Genomic DNA, 24,866 nt, shown 5'->3' on the forward strand with positions numbered 1-24,866 from the left:
TCCACCATTGTAGGACACTTTACACGCCATGCATGTAGCAAGTAATCTGGTATCATTGCATGACAAAGCCTAGCTGCGTATGGTCCCGGTGATTGCAGGCATTCAAGAAACATCCATTCTTTATCTCGCTCGCTCGTGTTATCCTCAGCAGAGTGATATCCTTCATGGTAACCTGGTTGAAATTAAGGTATTTTATTAAGGGGACAGAGCTGGCCATTCCTACCGGGCTGCTTGCCTGTTGCTTAAAAGAAATCCTTCCTTGCAGGTAGCCAAGCGGGGGGAGGGGAGGGGCTTAATGGCGCTGAGCTTTTTAGTGTTTGGCCAGCCGGAATCTTCCCAGCTACCAGCCACGCAGTGGGGGGTGGGGGTGGGAGGAGAAAGAAGGGGTGATTAGCAGTGATCTGCCATTATACCAGCCATGCGGTGGGGAGAGGTGTAAAGCAATTCCAGTGTTAGGGTTAGGCGTCTGCTGCTCCTTGTAAAAGCAGCAGCACAGGGTGAAGCTGTATGCCTTACCGTGACCGCATGCAAGCTGAATTGTGATACCCAGACCTGCGTCCATGTTGATCTGTTACACCACAGCCGCAGGCACTCAATACTAAAAGAATCCAAATGCGACCTTGTAGTGAAATCACATGTGCTATGTAAGGTGAATAGTGTTGTTCACTGTGAAAGAGTATAACCATTGTTCTGTGAAATGTATCTTTTATAATCCCTCTATCACTATTTTCCCCCACTCATGCAGCTGCAAATTTTTCAAGCCTCCCTACTCCATCCCGAAGGCTAGCTCAGATAAGGCGGAGGAAGAAGAGGACACGAGATGAAATGTTCACAGAAATCATGGCAGTAACCCGCAATGAAAGAGCTCATCTGGGGGAGTGGAAGGACATGGTAGCAAAGTACAGGAAAGATGCCAGTGAACATGAGGACAGGAGGGACCAACGTGAGGATAGGAGGGACGCTCAAGATGAGAGGTGGCGGCAGGCAACGCTGGAGTTGCTGCGTGATCAAACTGACATCCTCCGACGTCTGGTGGATCTTCAGGAAGAGCAGCGGGGTCAGAGAGTGCCACTCCAGCCCATGTTTAACCACCCTCAGTACTCACCATGTTACATATCTTCCACACCCAGACGTGTAAGAACGTGTGGGGGAAGGCTTTCTGCACCCGCCCACTCCACCCCCGTGGACAGTCCAACCAAAAGGCTGTCATTACACTGAAATGTCCTTAATGGCCTTTTTCTTCCCTCCTATCCTCCTCCCAAACCACACCCGGGATACCTTGTTAATTCTCTGCCTCTTTTTATAATTACATGCTTCTTAAACAATAGTAACTTTATTTCCATAAGCAAGCTGTAATCAAAGGGGGAGGGTGGGTTGCTTACAGGAGGAGTCAATAAAGTGGGGGAGGTTCATGAAGGGGAAACAAACAACAGTCACACCGTACCCTGGCCCATGATGAAACTCGTTTTCAAGGCTTCTCTGATGCGCACCGCTTCCTGGTGAGCTCTTCTAATCACCCTGGTGTCTGGCTGCGCGTAATCAGCAGGCAGGTGATTTGCCTCAGCCTCCCACCCCGCCATAAAGGAGCCCTTACTCTCACAGAGATTGTGGAGCACACAGCAAGCCGCAATAACAAAGGGGACATCGGTTTGGCTGAGGTCTGAGCGAGCGAGCAACGTTCTCCAGCGGGCTTTTAAACAGCCAAATGCACATTCTACCACCATTCTGCACTTGCTCAGCCTGTAGTTGAACAGCTCCTGACCACTGTCCAGGCTGCCTGCGTATGGCTTCATGAGCCATAGCATCAAGGGGTAGGCTTGGTCCCCCAGGCTAACTACAGGCATTTCAACATCCCTAACTGTTATTTTCTGGTCCGGGAAGTAAGTACCTTGCTGCAGCTGTTTAAACAGAGCAGTGCTTCTGAAGACACGAGCATCATGAACCCTGCCTGGCCATCCCACGTGGATGTTGGTGAAACGTCCCTTGTGATCCACCAGTGCTTGCAGCACCACTGAAAAGTAACCCTTGCGGTTTATGTACTGGATGCCCTGGTGCTCCGGTGCCAAGATAGGGATATGGGTTCCATCTGTCGCCCCACCACAGTTAGGGAATCCCATTGCAGCAAAGCCATCCACTATGACCTGCATGTTTCCCAGTCACAACCTTTCGTAGCAGCAGCTTAATGATTGCTCTGGCTACTTGCAACACAGCAGCCCCCACAGTAGATTTTCCCACTCCAAATTGATTCCCGACTGACCAGTAGCTGTCTGGCGTTGCAAGCTTCCAGAGGGCTATTGCCACTCGCTTCTCCACTGTGAGGGCTGCTCTCATCCTGGTATTATGGCGTTTCAGGGCAGGGGAAAGCAAGTCACAAAGTTCAAAGAAGGTGCTCTTACGCATGCGAAAGTTCCGCAGCCACTGCGAATTGTCCCACACCTGCAAAACTATGCGGTCCCACCAGTCTGTGCTTGTTTCCTGGGCCCAAAATCGGCGTTCAATGGGTAGAACCTCCCCCAATACCATCAGGAGCTCCAAAGCGCGGGGGCCCGCGGTTAGGGAGAAATCAGTGTCCAGGTCCTCATCACTCTCGTTGCAGCGCTGCCATAGCTGCCTCCTCCTCTCCTGCGTTTGCAGTTCATGGTTCACCGTAGACAGCACGAGAATGCGTGAGGTGTTTACTACATCCACGATCGCGCTACTGAGCTGAGCAGGGTCCATGCTTGCTGTGCTATGGCATTTGCTCAGTTCACCCAGTAAAAAAGGTGCGAAATGGCTATCTGCTGCTTTCAGGAAGGGAGGGGTGAGGCTGTACCCAGAACCACCTGCAACAATGATTTTTGCCCCATCAGGCACTGGGGTAGTAACCCAGAATTCCAAGGGTCAGGGAAGACTGCGGGAACTATGGGATAGCTACAGGATAGCTACCCACAGTGCAAAGCTCCAGAAATCGATGGTAGCCTAGGACCATGGAGGCACACCACCGAATTAATGTGGCTAGTGTGGATGCATAAAATCGACTTCATAATATCTGTTTTATAAAACCGGTTTAAGTTAATTTGAAATTATGCTGTAGTGTAGACATACCCTAAGAACAGGTGATACAAACACCAAACAGGGAGGGTCTATTTATAACATGGGGGGACTGGACTAGATGACCTCTTGAGTTCCCTTCCAGCCCTATATTTCTAAGATTCTCAATCTCGTGTGCCATTTTGAATACTTTAGAAGTTATTCCTGTACTATGCTAATGCAGGAAGCAGCTACTGGAAGAGGTGTAGTCTTGTGGGCTGAGCAGAGGACTGGGAGTCAGGAACTTCTGAATTCTAATTCTAGCTGTGCTACAACTCCCTTTGTAGCCATGGGAAAGTTATAACTGCCCTGCTTCAGTTTCTTCATCCATAAACTGGGGATTAACTTTACCTACCACACAGGGGGACACAACGATTCGTTATTCAATGTAATTCTTCATCTTAAAAAAGCTTTGAAAAACTTACTAGCCAAATCAGCATCTAGGATTGATGGCAACAAAATTCAAGATGGAAAGGTCAATCTTGTGCGGAAAACAGTGCACTGAAACACAGAAGGGTTCAATAGTATACTCTGCTACAGACTTCCTGTAGCGGTTATAATTCTCTCCCCCCATGTTAGAACACTGGCCTTAGCAACCCATTTTTGTCAATCACTTGAATGGCACCTAAAACAGGTTTCAAGTATATATAACAGGTCTGTACAAAAAAACTCTTAGGATCGCACTACAGGAAATGGCTCTGGATGGATCAGAGATCAGATTCAGTATAAATAAATGGTGGACAACATCATGTACTGCTTTAAAAGTGGCTAGCTTGTAGGCTATAGTATACTGCAATTTATACCACGCACACACGCATACCATTATTTGTTGATGGATTTCTCTGTGCTGCTCTTGCAAGCCAATCTACTGTTGGAATACTATTTGAAAATGGTGTCTTGTCCACAGATTCCTGGACCTGTTCCTCGCAATGTAGAAGTTATGCCAACACTGAACCATTGGGCTGGCCTTTAAAGCACAGTAAAATCAGAGGGTTCAATCTTACCTTCACACAACCAAGCACAGATTGCTGAAACTGATGTAAGAGCGGCAGCAGCTGAGTTAGGAGGACACTCAGCAGTGCAGATCCACTTTTAGAAACAAATGATGAAGGCCCAGGCTTAGGGAAAATTATTAGATTTGTATTAAACAAAAAAAACCACCACACTAATTTGTGCATTAAGAATGTCCACCTTCACTGGATATATTCCATTGTTGTGATAATCAAATTCGAAAGAGTACAGTATTTGCATGGAAATGTCATCCTTCACATATATGGAACCCCATAAATAATTTTACACTAAAAGGTTAAAGAAACCTGCTTATGTAACTGCCAGTTGACCAATTAATGTATATTCATGCATATTTTATCTATACATGAATAGATTACATGAGGTTTCTTATCTTTTATTTGTTGGTGAAACCTGAGATGTCTACATTGTCAAAGATTCTTTAAACATCTTTACACCCTACTACCCAAAGAAACTTTGCAATAAAAACCTTGGACAATTTCCATGACAAGAAACAACTGCTCAGGGATTTTCCTCATTTAATTTAAAGTTCAATGGCTATACAAAATCTCTCAACATTATTAATCTAACATACTTCCATGGCTGCCATTACTGTGATACCTAAGAGTCTCACAATCCTTAATGTATTTGTCCTCACAACATACCCTTACTTAGAAAACTGTAGATGAGGAATGGAAGCACACAGAGGTTTAGTGACTTGGCCAAGGTCACAAGAAGCCTGTGGCAGAGCAAGCATTTGAACCCAGGTCACCTAAAGTCCAACTTACACACATGCTTAACTTTATGCACTAGGAGCAGTCCCATCAACTTTAAGCACGTGCTTAAGTATTTTCTGAGTAAGAGTCTAAATCAGACACCCAAGAAGCCATAATGCTTTTTAAAATTACCCCTAGAAGTACCTTCTCTGAAAACCCTTGCTGCCGTAAACGTCCTATGTATGTTGTATGCAAGATGCTCATATTAAAACATTTTCAACAAAAATAAAAGTATTTTGGCAGAAGTGTGAACATTTTATTTAACAGTTACCAATTCTTTCTGCCCATTAGACAAAAAGATACACCAGATTTCTTGCGTATACATAGTACTAACTTTTTGTAACTCCAAGTATTCAAACATTTCATATATAAAAGTCTGCTGTCTCTAATGTAGAGGAGAAAGGAAGCAAATTTAGTACAGTGACTGTCATCCTGCTTTAAATTACCCATCGATAACAAACATTTATTCAAACATGACTATATAGACCCTGACTAAGCAAGGTAATTAAACACATGACTAATTTAACTGAGGCATCATTTTAAGTACCTTGCTGAGTCGTAACCATAAATGGTACAAATTCTGCAGTTTTACCACTATTGAGACTACATGAGTTAAAAGGGACACTGTCAAAGGGACGGTTGCATAGTCCAAAATATGTCAAGCTTTTCCTATACCTGTTGACAGAATCCCTGTAATTCATCTTATACAAAACCTCTACGTTTTCCACAAAGAAATACTTCAATGATCATTTTGTAGTGATTAGTGCAATAAGGAAAAAAAAAAATCACAAGGAACCCTACAACAAATAAATTGGGGGAGGGAAGTCAGTTTTAAGCATTATGCAGTTATAACAAAGTAAATAAATAATAAGAGCAACAAATAATTAGATATACCATATTAACTGAACAACAGTAAAAGGAGGTGATAGGCAATACATCCGTACTGAACTCCCAAAACTGACACCACTATAATTTAACATGTTGTTTGACAGTTATAATAAAAACTATTTACAGTTCAGTATGGCCTTCAGTTATATACACACAGCTCCTATTAAAAATTAGTGGGATTTTTTTTAAGCATAATCTATGGTCAAATTTGACGCACTGATAAACAGAAGATCAGAAACAGATTTGCATTTTTAAGTGCTGTTCTTGAAGAACTCCTTACATTTACAAATCCATGGAGGTATGAATACAATACCAAAGACATTTTTAAGGCAAATAAAACAAAACAAAAAAACCCAACCCGCCCCCCCAAAAAGGAAACCAATTTATAAATCATCCATAAATTAACATGATATAAAAAAAGCCACGATTCATACCAATGGAGATAAAGATACCAATTATAGTTTTTCCAGCAATTACATTCATATACTGAAAATCTTAGGTTGTGACACATCTCCTTTCAGTGATCTGACACAAATATTCACAATGAGAAAGTGCAGCCTTTGGAGAAAGAAACAGAGTTTCTGCAACAGAACTGTCTTAAACATTCCAGCTACCTGCAAATTTAGCCTCCTGCTCAAAAAGCATTGGAAAACATGATTAATTTTAAGCATGTAAGTAGTCCCAGTGAGATCAGCTTTACAATATAAGGCACGATCCCGAAATCAATAGAACTACTCACATGCTTAAAACTAAGCATGTATCTAAGTGCTTTGCTGGACCAAAGCCATAGTGCCAGATCTGCACGAGGTAAAAAGCATCGACCCTCAATAAAATTCAATAGGAGTCAAGAGTAACCAATACCTTGCAGGAGGTGTACAATACCAAATTGGATTAGGCCTAAATAGTGTAAAATGAGTAGACTTCACAGAAGGCATTATTTCATTGTCTAGTGGATTTAAAAAAAAAAAATAAAATTTTTTTTTGCGGTCACCCATCTGACATCATAAGCCATGTTAGTGGATTCAGCCAAAAGCAACAAAAAGTCTGTATTAAGCAACATACAACCTATCACACAAGATTTTTATGTCATTACAATAAAAGCTTTTTTAACTGGCATGCTCGGGAAACGGAGGGTGCTGGCAAATTAAAAATGCTGGTTAACTCAGAGGTAGGGGTTTGTAGCGCAGGGGGATGGCTGCAGGGCCCGGGTTCAGGGAGGGAGTTTAGGTCCAGAAGGGAACTTGGGAGGGACTCGAGGTGCTGGATGGGGGGGGGGGGGCTCACCTCCGGCAGCTCCCCGTCCCTGATGCTCCTAGTGGAGGTGCAGCCAGACGGCTCTCCAAGCAGGTACGCTACCTCTGTCTGCAGGCGCTGCCCCTCCCCCATCCCCCGCAGCTCCCACCAGCCATGGTTCCTGGCCAATGGGCTGGGAGCTGCGCAGTCAACACTCGGGGAGTGGGGATGGAGCTAGTGTGCCTGCAGAGCCATCTGGCTGCGCCTCCGCCAGCACAGCAGGGATGGGGAGCTGCTTTTGGGGAGCTGCCGGAGGGGAGCGCCCTCCTCCCCCCGCATCCAGCACCATGAGCCCCTCCTACACCCCAACCCCCTGCCCCAAACTCCCCCCTAGAGTGTACCCCGCAACCTCTCCCACACCCCATCCCCCTGCTGGCCCTGCACCAACCACACTATACACCAGACTTTCAGTGCATATCAGAAATGCCAATTTATAGAGCTTGCTGGCTGGTGAAGTGCTAGATAAAAGAGCTTTTACCGTATTAACTCATTTTACAGTATATTAGGCACTACTTAATAGTATGAGAAAGCAGCAGTTATGATTTTGTAAATCACAGTTCTAATAAGCACGAGTCTGTGCATATGCTGGAAGAGATATGGTTGTAAGATAAAATAAGCTCACTCGTAGCAGATTAAGAACAAAACAAACCCTACGGGACTGATTTTCTATTGCCTTGCACCTTGTGAAGTCACTAAAAGCCCACTCTAATGCTTAAACAACATTAGATCAGGCCCTTTCAGAACAGCAGCATTTTATGCCCAGGTAGCAAAGACATGAAGAAGAGATTTCCAACTACAAATTTCCTTCTCTTTCTTATTAACAAAATTCCAGCTCATAAAGAGGATCTAGAGTTTTAAAATTACATCTCTTTCACCATTTAAGCCACTGATGTTTTGCATTTCACTGAGTTTGGACAGTCAGTATAGAACAACAGGTTTTAGTTTGTGGTTCTCAAGCTGTAACACAATGCTGCAATTTTGTTTCATGAAAACACACACAAAAACCTTTTCTTTATATGTCTTTTTTCGCTTATATGTCTGAAAGCATTTATATTAATAATTATATTAAAATTAAATCAATATAGGGACCTGAACTTTTTGACAATACCCTTTTAACTCTGTGGATTTATCCTGGGGGAGGGAATTGGGTTTTTCCTCATTAGTTCTTCAGTTCATTGAGTTTTCTTTCCTAATGCAAAATTCACAAATTCACTGTTTTCATTAGCAGACATACGTATTCTGCAAACTCCTGAATGGCACCATGGCCACCATTACTTTTACAAATATAGCCGGCAGCCTTCTGAGCAGCGGCACATGCATCTGCAGGAACACCGCTCATGCCAGCTTCCCTCAAGCAGTCCACATCGGATTCTTCATATCCTATCAAAGGGGGAATTTAGATACGTTGAAGTGAGATAAGTAAAGCATTTTCTCTTGAATGTGATGAATTGCAGCTTTGGTTAATAAATTAAAGAAATAATTTGTATTTTTACAGCATTTTTCACCTGAGGATCTCAAAAGAACTTCACAAACTGGAATCAATCAATCCTTACAAAACCTCGAGAGATGTAAAATTTACAGGTGGTGGCTACAAAACGATAAAAATATTAAGGGCCAGATCTTGCAGATACTTAAGACCATGCATAACTTTATACATAAGAATAGTGCCTTTAAAGTATATGGAACTATTCAAGCACTCATTTAGCTTTACACAAGTATTTGGAGGATTGGGCCCTTAACTGTTAATTGAAAAATCCTTTGCACAATAGAATCAGAGCTTTCAGCAATCTGGTTATTAATCTTGCCTATTAAACTAAGGGCAAAGTGCTTTGAAGATAAGCCATGCTATGTATTATTTAACTGGACTTGTGTATGTTGCATGAAGTTTCCATTATTAAAAAAAAAAAGAAAGAAACTAACCTAAGTAAGCCACTTCTTTCCAGGATAAACTCATTTTATTTCTCCGGTCTTCTATAACTTGTCGTTTATGGGTCACACTGACTTTCACCTCACAATCCAATTTCAAAGCAGAAATCGTCTTTGAACACTCTTCTTCAGAGATTAGCCATACCTATTAAATCAAGTCAAATTAGAATAAACTCCATATACAGACACAAAGTGACTTTTGAATGACCATAATGGAAATTGCTTTTAGAAAATCTCTGATAAAGGCACTAGCATTCCATAGCTGAAGTTTCTCTTTTGGACTCAAAGCAGAGCTGATTAGGATGCAAGAACACATTACTGACCTTGCATTTCTAGTCATTAAGGACGAGTGATTTATCCATACGTAGGTTTCCTTCTAATTCACGAATCAGGAATTCTCATTTTTCTTTTTAAACACAACACATGCCAAGATTGTTAACTGAAATATTGAGATTGTCACAATACAACCGTGGTGTGCCGGCTATCAAATGCCCCAAGGTCTCAACACCTAATCTAAACCACACTTGGCAATACAAATATCTTGATGAAGGTTTCCACAATATTTCTAGATGTACACATGTATTCAAACAATTTTCCATGATTTCTCCGTCTAGCAACATTCTTGTGATTTGCACTCAGGGTTCTGGAGTTTCAGCAAAATTCTAAAAGAAAGAGCTACATGACACTGCAAGTAAATGTTGGAAGTACACTTTGTATTTGAAAGCTAGGAACAAAGCACTTTGTAGGGTAAAACAAAAGTTAAAACCACTTATATTTTTGTTAAAAAAATAATAAGTATAGGCAAAATTCTCCTCTCCAGTCTGTGCTGCAAGTTGTCAGTGAATATTTTGCACTCACTTCATATTTAGAATCAAGGGGAGTTGTGCGCAGCGCAAGATACCACACGTTTGCAGTATACATGGAGGTGCAGAACAAAACTCACAGCCCCAGGGGTTTTATGACACCTTTAGATCCCCCAATTCCCAGTACTAAGGTATAGAATGGGCTTAGACATACTTTGGCAGCTCAAGATAAGCAGTTATAAGGCAACAGTGCTCCACAGAATCACCATAGCAGAAATTGCTAGGTCTCTGCCCCATCCCATCCCTAGCTTTGTTGTGTTCTTGAGAGCTGCAGCGGGGGCCTTGTAAGACAGCATGCAGCTACCTTACTCAGTTCCTGCACTGGGAAGTTCTCCCTGACTGAATCAATCAGGCTGTACAGTAAATGTAAGTTTGACTTATAGGGCTGATCCTGCACCAATTTAAGATCTTACACAAGTGTAAGATCTTCACTGAGCTAGAATTTGGCTTTAATGATTAAGGAAAGCAACTTAAAACAATGTGGTTTTGGTTTTTTCACTTATCTTGAACTCTTAGGACTTCTGAGATGAAGGATGGATGATCTTGGGGTTAAAAGCACTAGACCGGGACTCCAATGATCTGTGCTTAATTTCCTCTCTCTATCACAGTGCTTGTGTAACCTTGGGCAAGTCAGTTAATCTTGTGTCTCAACGTCTCATCTATCTCCAGGGGATAACAGTGCTTCTGTATCTCAGAGGGCTTTTGTGATGACAAATTCATTAAGGTTCATGAGGAACTAAGATACTAAGGCGAGTAAGAGTCACACAACTACTGAGATAAAGAACTACTGCTCAGTGTGCGTGCCAGATCAGCAGCACATGCAACATGAGCAGTGCCAACACCATACCATACAAATTCCTTCCCACCACCTTGGGACAACTAGAGCAAATGCCAACACAAGTATGAATGAGATCTAGAAACTTGTCATAACCACATAGGAACTAGAGATCCTATAGTAGCCACCATCTGAGTGTACTGAGGTGCTAAGATGGCTTACTCAAAATTGTTCTCAGAAGCGCCCTGCCCTACCTCCATTTTAATTTTTAAAAGTTCACGGTGTAGAAGTTAAACAAGGTAAAGAAAGTCTCATGATTCAAAAAAAGGTGCTTACCTCAACTCCTCTTTTCTTTAATAAGGAAATCCCATCAGCACCTCTATCATCACCAGAGCTTTTTTCTTTTTGATCTTCTGACAAACAACTGTGACCATTGGTAAGCCATCCATCAATGCTGCAAACCAGTAGCTTTATCTCTTTACCCAAATAGCCATATCTAGAGAAAAGCTATCATTTCAGGATGGAAGGCTTCAGAATAACATTTTTAAAAAATTAAAATAAAAAGTAACCCATTCATGCAAAGCAAAGGATCTTGGTTTGTGATTCTTGGTTACTTTCACAAGAAAGACTCCCCAACATCTTTAATTTTCAAAATATACCCCAAAAGATAAATGCAGAATAAATGAATCTGTATTTCTCAAAACATGAAAAAACAAAACTTAAAACTTACTAATAAATGCAACTCTATGGTGAAAGACAAGTTGCCCATGTTGTCCATTTTTATTTGTTTTTAAAAATAGCAATAGAGTTTTTTAATTTTCTTTAGAAGAGCGAGTTATGTTCTATAGCACTTGTTTTAATAAAGAAATGTGGAAAAACAGGTCACAGATACAATGACTAAAGCATTACTTGACCTACAGCAGTGCCTGCGGTGCCCAATCCTAATGTAGTCCTACAAACACAGAATTAGGCATGGCGTCCGCGTGCAGGAGCTTAAGATCTTACACAGAGCCAGAGTGGACATACTAAAGAAGTGCTATGTTAAGATTGGGTTTTTGAATCACCTACCCCCAGGCTGAAACCGCAGAACCGAGAACAAGTCCAATTCAGCTGATCTCAACAGTCTTAAGAGATGGTACAGGGATGGGGAGAAAGATAGCTTAGGTCAAAGACATTTGAGCAATTGTTTCTTTAAACAACCAACACTGAAAAAAACAGATTGATCAAAGTTTGGTCATACGAACCCTTCAAAGCTGATATTCAAGATCAAGGGACAAATACATCACAATTATGATAAATAATACTGAACTTTCAAAACCTTCCTTTTTACCTCAGCACTCTTTGCTCTGCAATAGGCCAATCGATATCTATGTCTATATCCACGCTGCATTCAGCACACATTTCATAGTAGATCACTTTTCCACCCTAAACAAAATTAGATTTCAGTAGTATTATTCCCCATATTTCATAATCCGTAGCTAACACAACAGCAACTTAAAGACAGAAGTGTGTAGCCTTTACGACTAAATATGTTTAACCCCATATACAGTAGTGACCAAATTACTAAGCTGGAAAAAAAAAACAAACACATTTGTTACTATTACTTTCCATTTGCACAGTGCTTTTCATCCTAGACTTTTACAGACTCATTTTTGTAAAGGACTTTATTATCCTTATTTTACAGCCAAGGAAACTGAGACACAAAGACTTTCATCACTAAACCCTACTGACTTCACTAGGTCATTTAGTGGGAAAAGAGACAACAGCACATTTAGCTCCGACTCAGTACAACTATTTACTGGCACGAAAGACTCTCTCTTATCTCAGGATTTCTGGGATCTCTTATATCATTATGGGCAAGTCACTTAGTCTTTTTGGGACTCGGTTTCCCCAGCTGTAAAATGGAGTTCAGACTACTGGTCTCTCAGAGAGCTGTTATGAGAAATACTTCATGTTTGTAAATCATTTTGACTTCCTCTGATGGAAGGCACTCTCTGGAAGTAGCAAGTTATTAATGTTAAGTGAAAAAAGTCACTGATTTTTCTGTTGCACAATTCAACACAAGGCTCTAAACAGCTTTTCAATTTCATGCAGAGTACATTTCCAGTTTAGTACATAGGAACCATGCCCTGAGTAATAGCTGCTGTGGACAACTCTGATGGGCAGAGTGGACTAACTGCACCTTAGCATCAAAGAATCAAGATGAGAAAAAAAAAAGGCCTGCCTTTCATTCTCAGCGTCAGAAGGACCAGCTCTTAGTGGAAACCTCAGATAATATCAAAATGTTACTGTAGTAAGTGAATGCTGACAATAAGTAGGCTCAACTATCTCTTCAGTAAGAAGCCAAAGGCCTATTATGTTTAATTGCTTCCTCTGCAGCTAGCATGATAATAGTACAACACTGATGAAGGTGGCTGCATGAAGGTGGCTGCAAGATAAAAGTTATACAGCATGGTTAACATTCTCAGCTGGACAACTTTCTGTGAAAGGGGAGCCAATTACAGCTACTTCATAGTGGAGCCAGGTCTACGCTAGACTTGGGGCTTTACTAATGTGTGTTAGTTAGCCATGAGCTCCAAGGGTGTGGGAGTGCAGCATACCCCTTCCCTGATATATCACTTATGTTGCAGGCTACAGGAGAGTGGTGTGTAGGAGTCAGATACACCACTTCTGCACCCTCCGATAACTACCCCACTTCAAAGGATCCCCCCAGCATGGAGACTCATCTGCTTTCTGTTCCAAGTGAAGCGGAACACAACTCAGGACTGAGTCCTGTAAGTTTTTAAGAAATATTCTGCACTTCTAAAATTAAAGCAGGGATGCTCAAACTGGGGATTCGGGACCCCTGGGGGGGTCACGAGATTATTACATGGGCGGGGGGAGGGGGGGTCACAAGCTGTCAACCTCCGTCCCAAACCCTGCTTTGCCTCCAGCATTTATAATGGTGTTAAATATATAAAAGAAGTGTTTTTAATTTATAAGGGGGGGGCCACACTCAGAGGTTTGCTATGTGAAAGGGGTCACCAGTAAAAAAAAAGGTTGAGAGCCACTGAACTAAAGGATTCCAAGCACTCTGCAAAAGTTAAGTCAATTAAGCCTCAACACTCATGTGAGATAAGCATTATCCTCATTTCTCAATGGGGAAACTGAGGTACAGAGAGATTAAGTACTTGCTAAAAGTCACAAGAAAGTTGGTAATACAGCCACAGCTCTCTTTATCTACATGCCACACTGGAGGCCTGATTCTAAAATCCTTACTTAAGAGGAATACTATGAGGAATACTCAGCTGAATTAAGAGTCATAGAATCGAATCCTGGAGTTCCAATGGGAATTCTAACACTGCATTTTTATAGGCCTAAGGATATACATTCTTCATGCACAAATTCTTTAAGAAAGCTATGTTGTAAGAACTGTACCTACTAGTTTCAGAAGGTTAACAGTAGTTAAGGGTTACAACATAGCTGGCTTCAATAATTGCTGCCTGGCATCTGTTTTTTCCTTCAACACTCAACTTACTATAGCCAATTACATGCATCACAATTGCCAGCTCTGAGCTCCATAATGAAAGAGTACTAGAGATGCTACTCTAAAAAAGCCCCGCAAAATAGAAGCACTAACTTGTAAGTAGTTTTTTTCAATCAAGTCCTTTTTAGCAAAGTAAAATGACCCATTTTCATACAGTTCTCCATCCCAATCCTGACGCCGGGGCCGCTTTGCTGGATCCAGGTTTTGGGGCGTTGTCACTTTGTTAACTGTAAACAAAAGTGTGACAAAATGAACAAAAAAAAAAGCTTTTGTTCACTTTCTTGTTCAAATATCTTGCTGCTGGGAAATTAAGGGTACAACATAGTAACCAGCTTCTTTGATTCCTGTCTCAGAAAAGGTAGGTACCTAAGAAACATTGAACTGTTGTCTCTCTCTTGGTAACTTTGGATCCCAAGGCGTAGGAATGCCCTATGTTTCTTGTACAGAAAATGGAAAGATCCCCATTCAAACTTGCAGAGAACACATCTATCTCAATCTTCAGACCAAAACTGCCCCATGGCCCTGTTAAAAAGCGTTCCTGCCTTTGTGAAAGAAAAATAGCTCTTCTCCCATTACCATTTCTAGTACCTTGTATGGAAATTTTTTTCTGCTTTTTTAGGGAAATTAAAAAAAAAATAAAGTTATCTATATACCTTAAAACAGTATTTTTTTCTTATATGTCCACTATACGCCCATACGTCATGTTATTCCTTCTGTAGTAACTCCCTGCACCACGGGGTGGGGGAGGAGAGGAGGGAAAGAAGGTATAGTTTTAGGAGCACTCAGGATACTATCTTGGAAGGATGTTGAGTAATCTTGTCTCCCATTGAAGGCAATGAGAGTTGAGAGTGCTCAGCATAGTGCAGGACTGGCATCTCAAAACAGAGATGGCACATTAGCTCTGAAAGCTTGAGAACATGTATTAAGTACACAAAGCTGACTGTACAATGATACTTGTACACTAAATGATAGTATTATGCCTCTTGTACACTAAAAGCTACAAGTAAATTTTCATTTTCAAAGCAATTTGGAAACGTCACTCAACAGCTCCTGTTCTGATCAAGATTTTTCACTAATCATTTATTTTATTCTAAGTAGGGCTATCAATTAATTGCAGTTAAATCATGTGATTAATTCAAAAAAATTAATCACTCTGTTACTAGAATACCAATTGAAATTTAATAAATATTTTTGGCTGTTTTCCTACATTTTCAAATATATCTATTTCAATTATAAGCACAGAATACAAGTGTACAGTGCTCACTTTATATTATTTTTATTATAATTTTTACAGTGCAGATATCTGTAAACAAAAGAAATAGTATTTTTCAATTCACCTTATACAAGCACTGTAGTGCAATCTCTTTATTATGAAAGTGCAATTTACAAATGTAGGTTTTTTTGGTTACATAACTGCACTCAAAAACAAAACAATGTAAAATTTTACAGTCTACAAGTCCACTCTGTCGTTCTTCTTATTCAGCCAACCGCTAAGAGAAACAAGTTTGTTTACATTTATGGGAGATAATGCTGTCCACTTCTTAATTATAATGAACCTCAAAGTGAGAACACGTGTTCGCATGGCACTGTTGTAGCTGGCACCACAAGATATTTACGTGCGAGCTGCACTAAAGATTTATATACCTTTTCATGCTTCAGCCACTGTTCCAGAGGACATGCTTCCATGCTGATGACACTCATTTAAAAAAAATAATACATTAAATTTGTGACTGAACTCCTTAGGGGAGAACAGTATGTCTCCTGCTCTGTTTTACTCACATTCTGCCATATATTTCATGCTACATCAGGCTTGCATGATGACCCAGCATGTTGTTCATTTTAAGAACACTTTCACTGCAAATTTGACAAAAATGCAAAAAAGATATCAATGTGAAACTTCTAAAAATAGCTACAACACTCAACCCAAGATTTAAGAATCTGAAGTGCCTTCCAAAATCTGAGAGGGATGGGGTGTGGAGCATGCTTTCAGAAGTCTTAAAAGAGCAACACATTGATTCGGAAATTACAGAACCTAAACCACTAAAAAAGAAAATCAACTTTCTACTGGTGGCATATGACTAAGATGATGAAAATGAACATGAATCGGTCCGCACTGCTTTTGATCGTTTTCAGGCAGAACTCATCATCAGCACGGATGCACGTCCTCTGGAATGGTGGTTGGAGCATCAAGGGACATATGAATCTTTAGTGCATCTGGCATGTAAGATATCTTGTGACGCCAGCTACAACAGTGCCATGCAAACACCTGTTCTCACTTTGAGGTGACATTGTAAACAAGAAGCAGGCAGCATTATCTTCTGCAACTGTAAACAAACTTGTCTGAACGACTGGCTGAACAAGAAGTAGGACTGATTGGACTTGTAGGCTCTAAAGTTTCACATTGTTTTATTTTTGAACTTAGGTTTTTTTGTATAATTCTACATTTATAAGTTCAAGTTTCATGATAAAAAGATTACACTACAGTACTTTTACTGGGTGAATTGAAAAATTACTATTCTTTTGTTTTTTACAGTGCAAATATTTATAATCAAAAATAAACATACAGTGAGCACTGTACACTTTGTATTCCGTGCTCTAATAGAAATCAATATATTTGAAAATGTAGAAAACTGAAAAATATTTTTTAAATAAATGGTATTCTATTATTGTTAACAGCGCAATTAATCGTGCAATTAATCTTTTAAACTGCTTGACGGCCCTAATTCTAAGAAGTCTTTACTTTTCATTTCAACTTATTTTCAGCACAATACTTTGTTACCTTTTTTTTTCGTGGTAAACTAGTGTTTTTTATATTCGTTCTCAGAGAGCAGTGCTCGGTAAACTGTAAAAACCACACCCAAAACATCCCAGATTATGACACTGGACAAGAATTAGAGTTCTTGGGTAATTTTTATGAAATGGACTTAGCAGTGTAAAAGGCACTGACTTGAACTCCTTGGAGAATGAAGGCTTCCATTTTATTTATGAAACTAGTAAAATATGGACAGCAGCAGTATAAGTATCCAAATATGCACTAATGTGTCTCACCCTCAGATGCAGGAACTTCTTCCAAAGGTGAGATGTTAGTTCCATCTTAGTTCATTTATTGGTTGGCCTCTCTGCTACAGCTGCATCTTCACCTGGAAAGATGGTGTGTTCTTATCTCATGTTAGCTAACATGTGGCAACTAAAACAGGTAAAATTGCAGCGAAGACAAGGCAGTTTGTTGCTTTAATACATGTTAGCATGTTAAGATAAAGACTATGGGGCAGCCTAGGGTTTCCTTTGTTTTGTCAACTAAGGGTATGTCTACACTACGGGATTATTCGATTTTACATAAACCGGTTTTGTAAAACAGATTGCATAAAGTCGAGTGCACGTGGCCACACTAAGCACATTAATTCGGCGGTGTGCGTCCATGGTCCGAGGCTAGCATCGATTTCTGGAGCGTTGCACTGTGGGTAGCTATCCCGTAGCTATCCCATAGTTCCCGCAGTCTCCTCCGTCCATTGGAATTCTGGGTTGAGAGCCCAATGCATGATGGTGCAAAAATAGTGTCGCGGGTGATTCTGGGTAAAAGTCGTCACTCATTCCTTCCTCCGTGAAAGCAATGGCAGACAATCATTTCGTGTCCTTTTTCCCTGGGTTGCCCTGGCAGATGCCATAGCATGGCAACCCTGGAGCCCGTTTTGCCTTTTGTCACTGTCACCATATGTGTACTGGATGCCGCTGACAGAGGTGGTACTGCAGTGCTACACAGCAGCATTCATTTGCCTTTGCAAGACAGCAGAGACAGTTATCAGCTGTTCTGTACCATCTGCCATGCCACTGTAAATTGGCGATGAGATGACTGTTATCAGTCATTCTGTACCGTCTGCTGCTGTCATGGGTGCTCCTGGCTGAGGTCAGCCGGGGGCGCAAAGACAAAAATGGGAATGACTCCCCGGGTCATTCCCTCCTTTACGTTGTATCTAAAAATAGAGTCTGTCCTGTCTAGAATATGGGGTAAGTGTGCTAGAGAACCAGTGTACCGGAGAGCACAGCCGCTCCGTGTCAGATCCCGCAGAAATGATGAGCTACATGCCATTCTAGGGGGTGCCCCTGCAACAACCCCACCTGTTGCTTCCCTGCTCCCCCAACCCTCCTGGGCTACCATTGCAGTGTCCCCCACATTTGTGTGATGAAGTAATAAAGAATGCAGGAATAAGAAACACTGACTTTTCAGTGAGATAAAATGAGGGGGAGGAAGCCTCCAGCTGCTATGATAGTCTAGGCAGGACATTAACGGTGCGGGGGAGAGGAGCCCAGCATCCCGTTGCTATGATAGTCCAGGCACTACAGAATCTTTTCTGTAGACATGAAAGGGGGGAGGGGGGGGCGCTGATGGAGCTCAGCCCCCAGTTGCTATGATGAAGACGCTTACCACTCGTTCTGTACCATCTACTAGGAATGACCGGGAATCATTCCTATTTTTACCCAGGCGCCCCTGGCCGACCTCACCTGAGGCCAGCCAGGAGCACTCACGGGCTGATGATGACGATGGATAGCAGTCATATTGTACCATCTGCCACCGGGGAGGGGAGGGGAGAGGATGCTGCTGTTCAGTGCCGCAACATCGCGTCTACCAGCAGCATGCAGTAGACATAGGGTGACATTGAAAAAAGTCAAACGATTTTTTTCCCTTTTCTTTCACGGGGGTAGGTGGGGGTAAATTGACGAGCTATACCCTGAACCACCCCAGACAGTGTGTTTAACCCTACAGGCATTGGGAGCTCAGCCAAGAATGCAAATGCTTTTCGGAGACTGTGGGAACTGTGGGATAGCTGGAGTCCTCAGTACCCCCTCCCTCCCTCCATGAGCGTCCATTTGATTCTTTGGCTTTCCATTACACTTATCACGCAGCACTGTGCTGAGTCCCTACTGTGGCCTCTGTCTGGAGATTTTTTCAAATGCTTTGGCATTTCGTCTTCTGGAACAGAGCTGTGGTATAACAGATTTGCCTCCCCATACAGCAATCAGATCCAGTATCTCCCGTACAGTCCATGCTGGAGCTCTTCTTCGATTTGGGACTGCATGGCCACCTGTGCTGACCAGAGCTCCACGCTGGGCAAACAGGAAATGACATTTAAAAGTTCGCAGGGCTTTTCCTGTCTACCTGGCCAGTGCATCCGAGTTCAGATTGCTGTCCAGAGCGGTCACAATGGTGCACTGTGGGATACCGCCCGGAGGCCACTACCGTTGATTTGCAGCCACACTAACCCTAATACGATATGGTAATACCGATTTTAGCGCTACTCCTCTCATCACGGAGGAGTACAGAAACCGGTTTAAAGAGCCCTTTATATCGATATAAAGGGCCTCGCTGTGTGGACGGGTGCACACACTGCTAAAATCGGTTTAAACGCGTAGTGTAGACCAGGCCTAAGTCTTCCCTACAATTTTACCTCAAGTTAATCATCATGTGCTAGCTAACATGAGATAAGAACCTACTATTTCTCCTAGTGAAGACGCAGGCCTTTGCTGTCAGATCGATATACAACATGTAATCCGTTGGGGGGACATGAACTGAGCGCTTTTCGACAGAGTAATTTTATGTTTAAATCTGCTAGTGACACTTGTACAATGAGCTTCAGGTCATCTATAAGAAATAAGTGTACATTAACAGCTACATTCAAACATCACTATTTAAAAAAGACAAAGCTATTTGGGTTTCTCTGATTATGAAATGTATGCCCCCGATGCCACTTCCAAGTGTAGTGAACATAAAGCTTTCAATCTAGCATGCTTTATGAACCATAGTAATAAATCATAAACTTCAGAATATTACCTCCTTTTTTTATCTCACTCCATCTAAACAGATGCCGTCTCACAACGGAGAATACAGAATCATAGCCATCCTCTCGGATCATTTTTGACACTTTAATAAGATCATCAGGATGTAAACAGGGAGATGTTGCCTGAATATGTCCTATAATATCAACCTCTAAAGAATGAAAAAGTAAAATATATAATGAGAAACTTTGTATGAAATATTTAATAAATATAAATAATAAGATACTTCCACTTGATGATTAACATTATTTACACACACACACAATTTCGAAGAAATCCCATGAGCAGATACATAAATTATATGGTTAAGTGATTCACTTTAGCCATTAAAAAAATTGTTGCTACAGCAATACTAATTAAGAAAAAAATATTAAAGAGCCCTCCTTCTCACTGATTTCAATGGGAGTTAAGGGCATTCAGCAGCTTGATGCATTGAGACTTAAATCAGTAGCAACAAATATACCATTATGATGACGAAGAAACTCTTGGATGGTCTCCAAAGAAGAAGAAGTGTCTTTAGATACTTGAGCGCTTCTGCGATGGACTTTTACACCAAATTTCTTTGCCACTTTCTCAATTTCATCATGGTCTGTAGAAACCCACACACTGTTGGCAGACAAAGACACACCGCATGAATGAATACAGAGAGAACTCAAGAGAAGAATTAACACTAATCTCTAAATGCACTGTATAACATGAATGGGCTGATTACTAGTCTTATTCATGACAGCAGAAATCTGGTCACCAAATGAGACAAACGTTTAAACTGGATGTCTGCATCTCATTTCTAGATTGTCAGTGGAGCAACTACAATCACGGGAGTTAAAGTCAATGCTGCATTTTAGTAGATGCCTTATAACAATGCACTTTGCAAGACCAACTCTTTGCTGGTTAAGCACTGATTGAATTAGACAGCCAAACTAATTACAAGCCTACTCACTTTCACTGGCTCACATACAGCCACAAAAGTATTAGGCTTGGTTTTGAAGTACAAGGACTTCAAATTGAAGCCATCAAACTGTGACCACCTGTCACAGAATACCAAGAAATAGTTTATGTCCATTCTTTTAAGATGAAAAGTGAGGGTCAATTTTTATTCTTGCTCTGAAGGCCGGTAACTGGTGTCCAAATGCTCACTAACCTACTAAGAATCATCACATCTTAATATTGTCCGCATCTGGAAAAAGAACTAATTCAAGTATTTTCTGTTAGTAAAACTACTGCTTTCAACAGCAGGATAAGAAACCAACCAACCAAGTTAAATTAGATTAAAATCCATTCTCCTGAAAAGCTGAGTGGTACTGTAATCTAACACTTTATGATGTCTGAGCTTCCATACCTGTAGGAAATAAATAATTTCAGAATGTTCTAATTTATTTGACAAATTGTAACAGTCCATTCTGATGAATCAATGTTGAATTTGAAATAGTTGCATAGTTCAGAAGCTATGCTGATGTTAATACAATGACCATTCATATCTGTTTGCATGGATTCAGTTATAAATTAACTTATTCTGTAATTACAGAAAAATAAATGCAATAGGTTCAATCCAACCCCAGAGTGACAGCTAATCAAATGACAGCCACAGAGATTCTGGCACAATAAGACCCAATACCAGTAATACCGGTCTAGCAGGATTATCAGGAATGAGAAATATTTACAAAAGGAGGGATTGGGTCAATTGTGTGTACTGTAGCAGAATGCAGGCAAACAGTGTGTGAAAATAATGCCATCAGAATTACAATTTAAAGAACACCAAAATTTAACAAATGCAATAAAACTTGAGAGAAAAAAACACTTTGTTTCATCCTAGGGATACTAATATCTTTCTCACTGTACCACACACAATAACTGGTGCTCATCTCTTATAAATTTTTCCATCCGAAGATGGGATTCATCAGAATATATATAATGACGATGACAGCAGCTCCAGGTCACAAATTACAACTCGCACATGAGCCACTACGCATCAGTGAATATTAGTTTTCAGGTTCATCCATGTGTTCTGGAATAAAAATATCTCAAAGTGAACAGTTTAAAAAAACCCACAGCCCTTTATATTAAACAAAGAGCTATTACTCTTGTGCATACATCTCTACCCCGATATAATGCTGTCCTCGGGAGTCAAAAAACCTTATACTACATTATAGGTGAAAGTGTTATATCGAACTCTCTTTGATCCCCCTGGGAGCGCTGCTTACTGCGTTATATCTGAATTCATGTTATATTGGGTCACGTTATATCAGGATACAGGTGTATTTACATTTCCCATTCAAAGTTATTTAAAGGGACCTGGAAAACGTATCCCATTTCTGTCTAACAGTTCTGTACCTCCTGTAGTTAAAAGATGAAATGGGCGTGTCTGCCCTGTTCATAAATGCAGCCAGCAAGAAGACAATCAGCAGGTCACTCCAGTCATGGCACATCTAGAATCTCCAGGTTCAAATACAGACTGAGAGCCAAGGCTCAGGGTACTTCCTGCTCAATGGCAGCTAACTCAGGTCCCCGGCACGCAGGTGCAGCAGATGGGACATGAGGTGCTGGCTTCATTTAACTTCGAAAATCACAGTATGTTAATTAATGTATTGTAACTGTAACCATGCATATATTAATAACACAGAATTCGACCCTACAGTAATTGTAATAATTAATATTACGATATTAATCACAACGCTCAAAGTACATTATTTAATTAACCTAAAAGCAAAACACGTCGCTAATTAACACCCCACTGAGGGGATGGTGGGGGGGGGGTGCAGTGGGGCTCCCCGCGCATGCGCACCTCTGGAAGACGCCGGAGTCGATTGCCGCGCGCAGCACCCAGCCGATGAGCGGCAGCCCGGCCAGGGGCTTGATGTTCTTCAGCGGGATCCCCTTGCTGCCGCCGCGCGCCAGCACCAGCGCGGCCATGTGCGGGGGGCGCTGCTCGGCCTCGGCCGCCGGGACAGAGCCACCTGCAGCAGCGGCGGAATCCATCTTCCCCTGCGCGAGCCTCGGCCTCGGCCCCGCCTCCCCTGGTGCCACGCGTCAGCCCCGCCCGCAACCAGGAGCATGCCGGGAAATGTAGTTCTGGGGCTGCAGCCTCTTGGAGGGGAGGGGCAATTAAGCCTTGCAGAGGATGAGCGGGCGGGGTGGGGTGGAGTGAAGCGCTGTGCTATTTGGGGTTGGTGCCCAGCACAGGGTGGAGTGGGAGAGCAGGGGCTGCCCTGTCCAATACAAGGTGGATAGGTGGAATACAGCTCAGAAGAGTACAAGGAAGAACACACTCATCAGTGGTGGCTTTTGGGACTGAGTTTCAGAGCCAGCCTGGCTTAGTAAAAGCAGCAAAGAATCCTGTGGCACCTTATAGACTAACACACGTTTTGGAGCATGAGCTTTCGTGGGTGAATACCCACTTCGTCGGATGCATGTAGTGGAAATTTCCAGGGGCAGGTATAAATACGCAAGCAAGAAGCAGGCTAGAGATAACGAGGTTAGTTCAGTCAGGGAGGATGAGGCCCTTTTCTAGCAGTTGAGGTGTGAAAACCAAGGGAGGTCTACTGTGACTGGCTTGCCAACTACAAAACCAGTTTCTCCTCCCTTGGTTTTCACACCTCAACTGCTAGAAAAGGGCCTCATCCTCCCTGACTGAACTAACCTCGTTATCTCTAGCCTGCTTCTTGCTTGCATATTTATACCTGCCCCTGGAAATTCCACTACATGCATCCGACGAAGTGGGTATTCACCCACAAAGCTCATGCTCCAAAACGTGTGTTAGTCTATAAGGTGCCACAGGACTCTTTGCTGCTTTTACAGATCCAGACTAACACAGCTACCCCTCTGAAGCCTGGCTTAGTGTTAATCCGGCTATGGATCCTGGGAGATGCACAGGTAGGCCTGTCCCAAACTAAAGTCCCCCCTTTGCAATTGTGGAGGAGGAACGATTAAGCCCTGCTAGCAAATGATTACAGGGGACAACAAATGAGGAAAGGGGCCATGTGTGAAGGTCATAGGGCCAAAATGAGAAATCCAGAAGGGACAGTAATCGAACCCCAGACAGTGCCCACCGCTCCTCAAAGGAGTCAGTGGATGCTGCCTATAGGCACTTTGCCCAGAGACATCATACAATGAGGGAACAGAAATAGGCCCCACAGGTACAGAGTTTTCCCATCCCCATCAAGGTTCTTCCTCTCGGTCAGTGGATGGCCTTCTTGGCCAGCAACAGGAGGAGGCTGACAAGGAGGTCTCGTGAACTGATGGGGACACAGATGGGGTGTGCAGATAAGGACGTGTGGGGAAAAATGAAGCCAGAATGTCAGCAGGAGGTTCTAGAACTGGGAGGGGAGAAGTCTGAGTTCTTGTACATAGATGTGTAGCAAGTTGTTCCTCTTGTTGTAGAAGGGGCAAATGTTGGGGGAACATTAAACTGCACCAACCCCATGCCTGTTGGCTTAGTATTAAGGGGGGAGCACCACAGAATGGGTCTGAGTAAATCCTTCTCTCCCACATGCCATGACAATTTTTCCGGCATTTTAAGGGATAACATCCCACAAACCTGCATCCAAGAAAGAACTGCTTAAAAGCATTTGCAGTGTGATACAAATATATGATTGCATATCTTGAATAAAAGCACTTTGTATCCCTTACAAACATTGTTCTGTATTTTGCTTGCAGTTGCCTTTTGTATTCCTTTGTGCATGTTCATTATTTCCTGCATTTGTTTTGAATTCCAGTAGAGTGCAGACTAATCACACAGGAATCATTTTATGATGAATAAAATATCCTTCAGTGAAAGGAAAGACCCTTGAGCCTTCCATTTCATTTAAATTAGAGCAGAGGTTCCCAGGCTGTGGTCCATGAGAACTATTAGTCCATGGGTCACTTGGTTGTGGTCTGTTGAGAGCTGGCTGGTCATAAGGTTAGCTTTCCTC

General features: G+C 41.9%; 1 protein-coding gene and 1 long non-coding RNA gene across 2 annotated transcripts; one reads left to right on the plus strand and one right to left on the minus strand.

Moving 5' to 3' along the window:
• Positions 1–4,458: 4,458 nt before the first annotated feature.
• Positions 4,459–22,951, minus strand: CMAS (cytidine monophosphate N-acetylneuraminic acid synthetase). The gene is made up of 8 exons (XM_050969148.1): positions 22,739–22,951; positions 20,420–20,562; positions 19,952–20,107; positions 14,218–14,351; positions 11,929–12,023; positions 10,935–11,094; positions 8,955–9,105; positions 4,459–8,414 (listed from the first exon to the last, which is right to left on the minus strand). The coding sequence occupies exons 1-8, from the start codon at positions 22,930–22,932 to the stop codon at positions 8,236–8,238; spliced, it is 1,212 nt and encodes a 403-aa protein (XP_050825105.1). The 5' UTR covers positions 22,933–22,951; the 3' UTR covers positions 4,459–8,235.
• On the plus strand, positions 12,039–20,181 carry LOC127030160 (uncharacterized). The gene is made up of 2 exons (XR_007768314.1): positions 12,039–13,372; positions 19,983–20,181. It is a non-coding gene; the product is annotated as an uncharacterized LOC127030160 (long non-coding RNA).
• Positions 22,952–24,866: the final 1,915 nt, after the last annotated feature.

This window comes from Gopherus flavomarginatus, chromosome 1, assembly GCF_025201925.1.
Source record: "Gopherus flavomarginatus isolate rGopFla2 chromosome 1, rGopFla2.mat.asm, whole genome shotgun sequence".
NCBI classification, from domain to species: domain Eukaryota; kingdom Metazoa; phylum Chordata; order Testudines; family Testudinidae; genus Gopherus; species Gopherus flavomarginatus.

What these genes read in the sequence shown, in the direction of transcription:
- CMAS (XM_050969148.1), bottom strand. Translation starts at nt 22,932, where the DNA reads ATGGATTCCGCCGCTGCTGCAGGTGGCTCTGTCCCGGCGGCCGAGGCC. An exon ending in TTGAAAAAAACTACTTACAA is followed by an intron (nt 12,024 to 14,217) that starts GTTAGTGCTTCT and finishes AATTTTGTTTAG; the next exon opens with GGTGGAAAAGTGATCTACTA. An exon ending in TAAAGAAAAGAGGAGTTGAG is followed by an intron (nt 9,106 to 10,934) that starts GTAAGCACCTTT and finishes TTGATTTAATAG; the next exon opens with GTATGGCTAATCTCTGAAGA.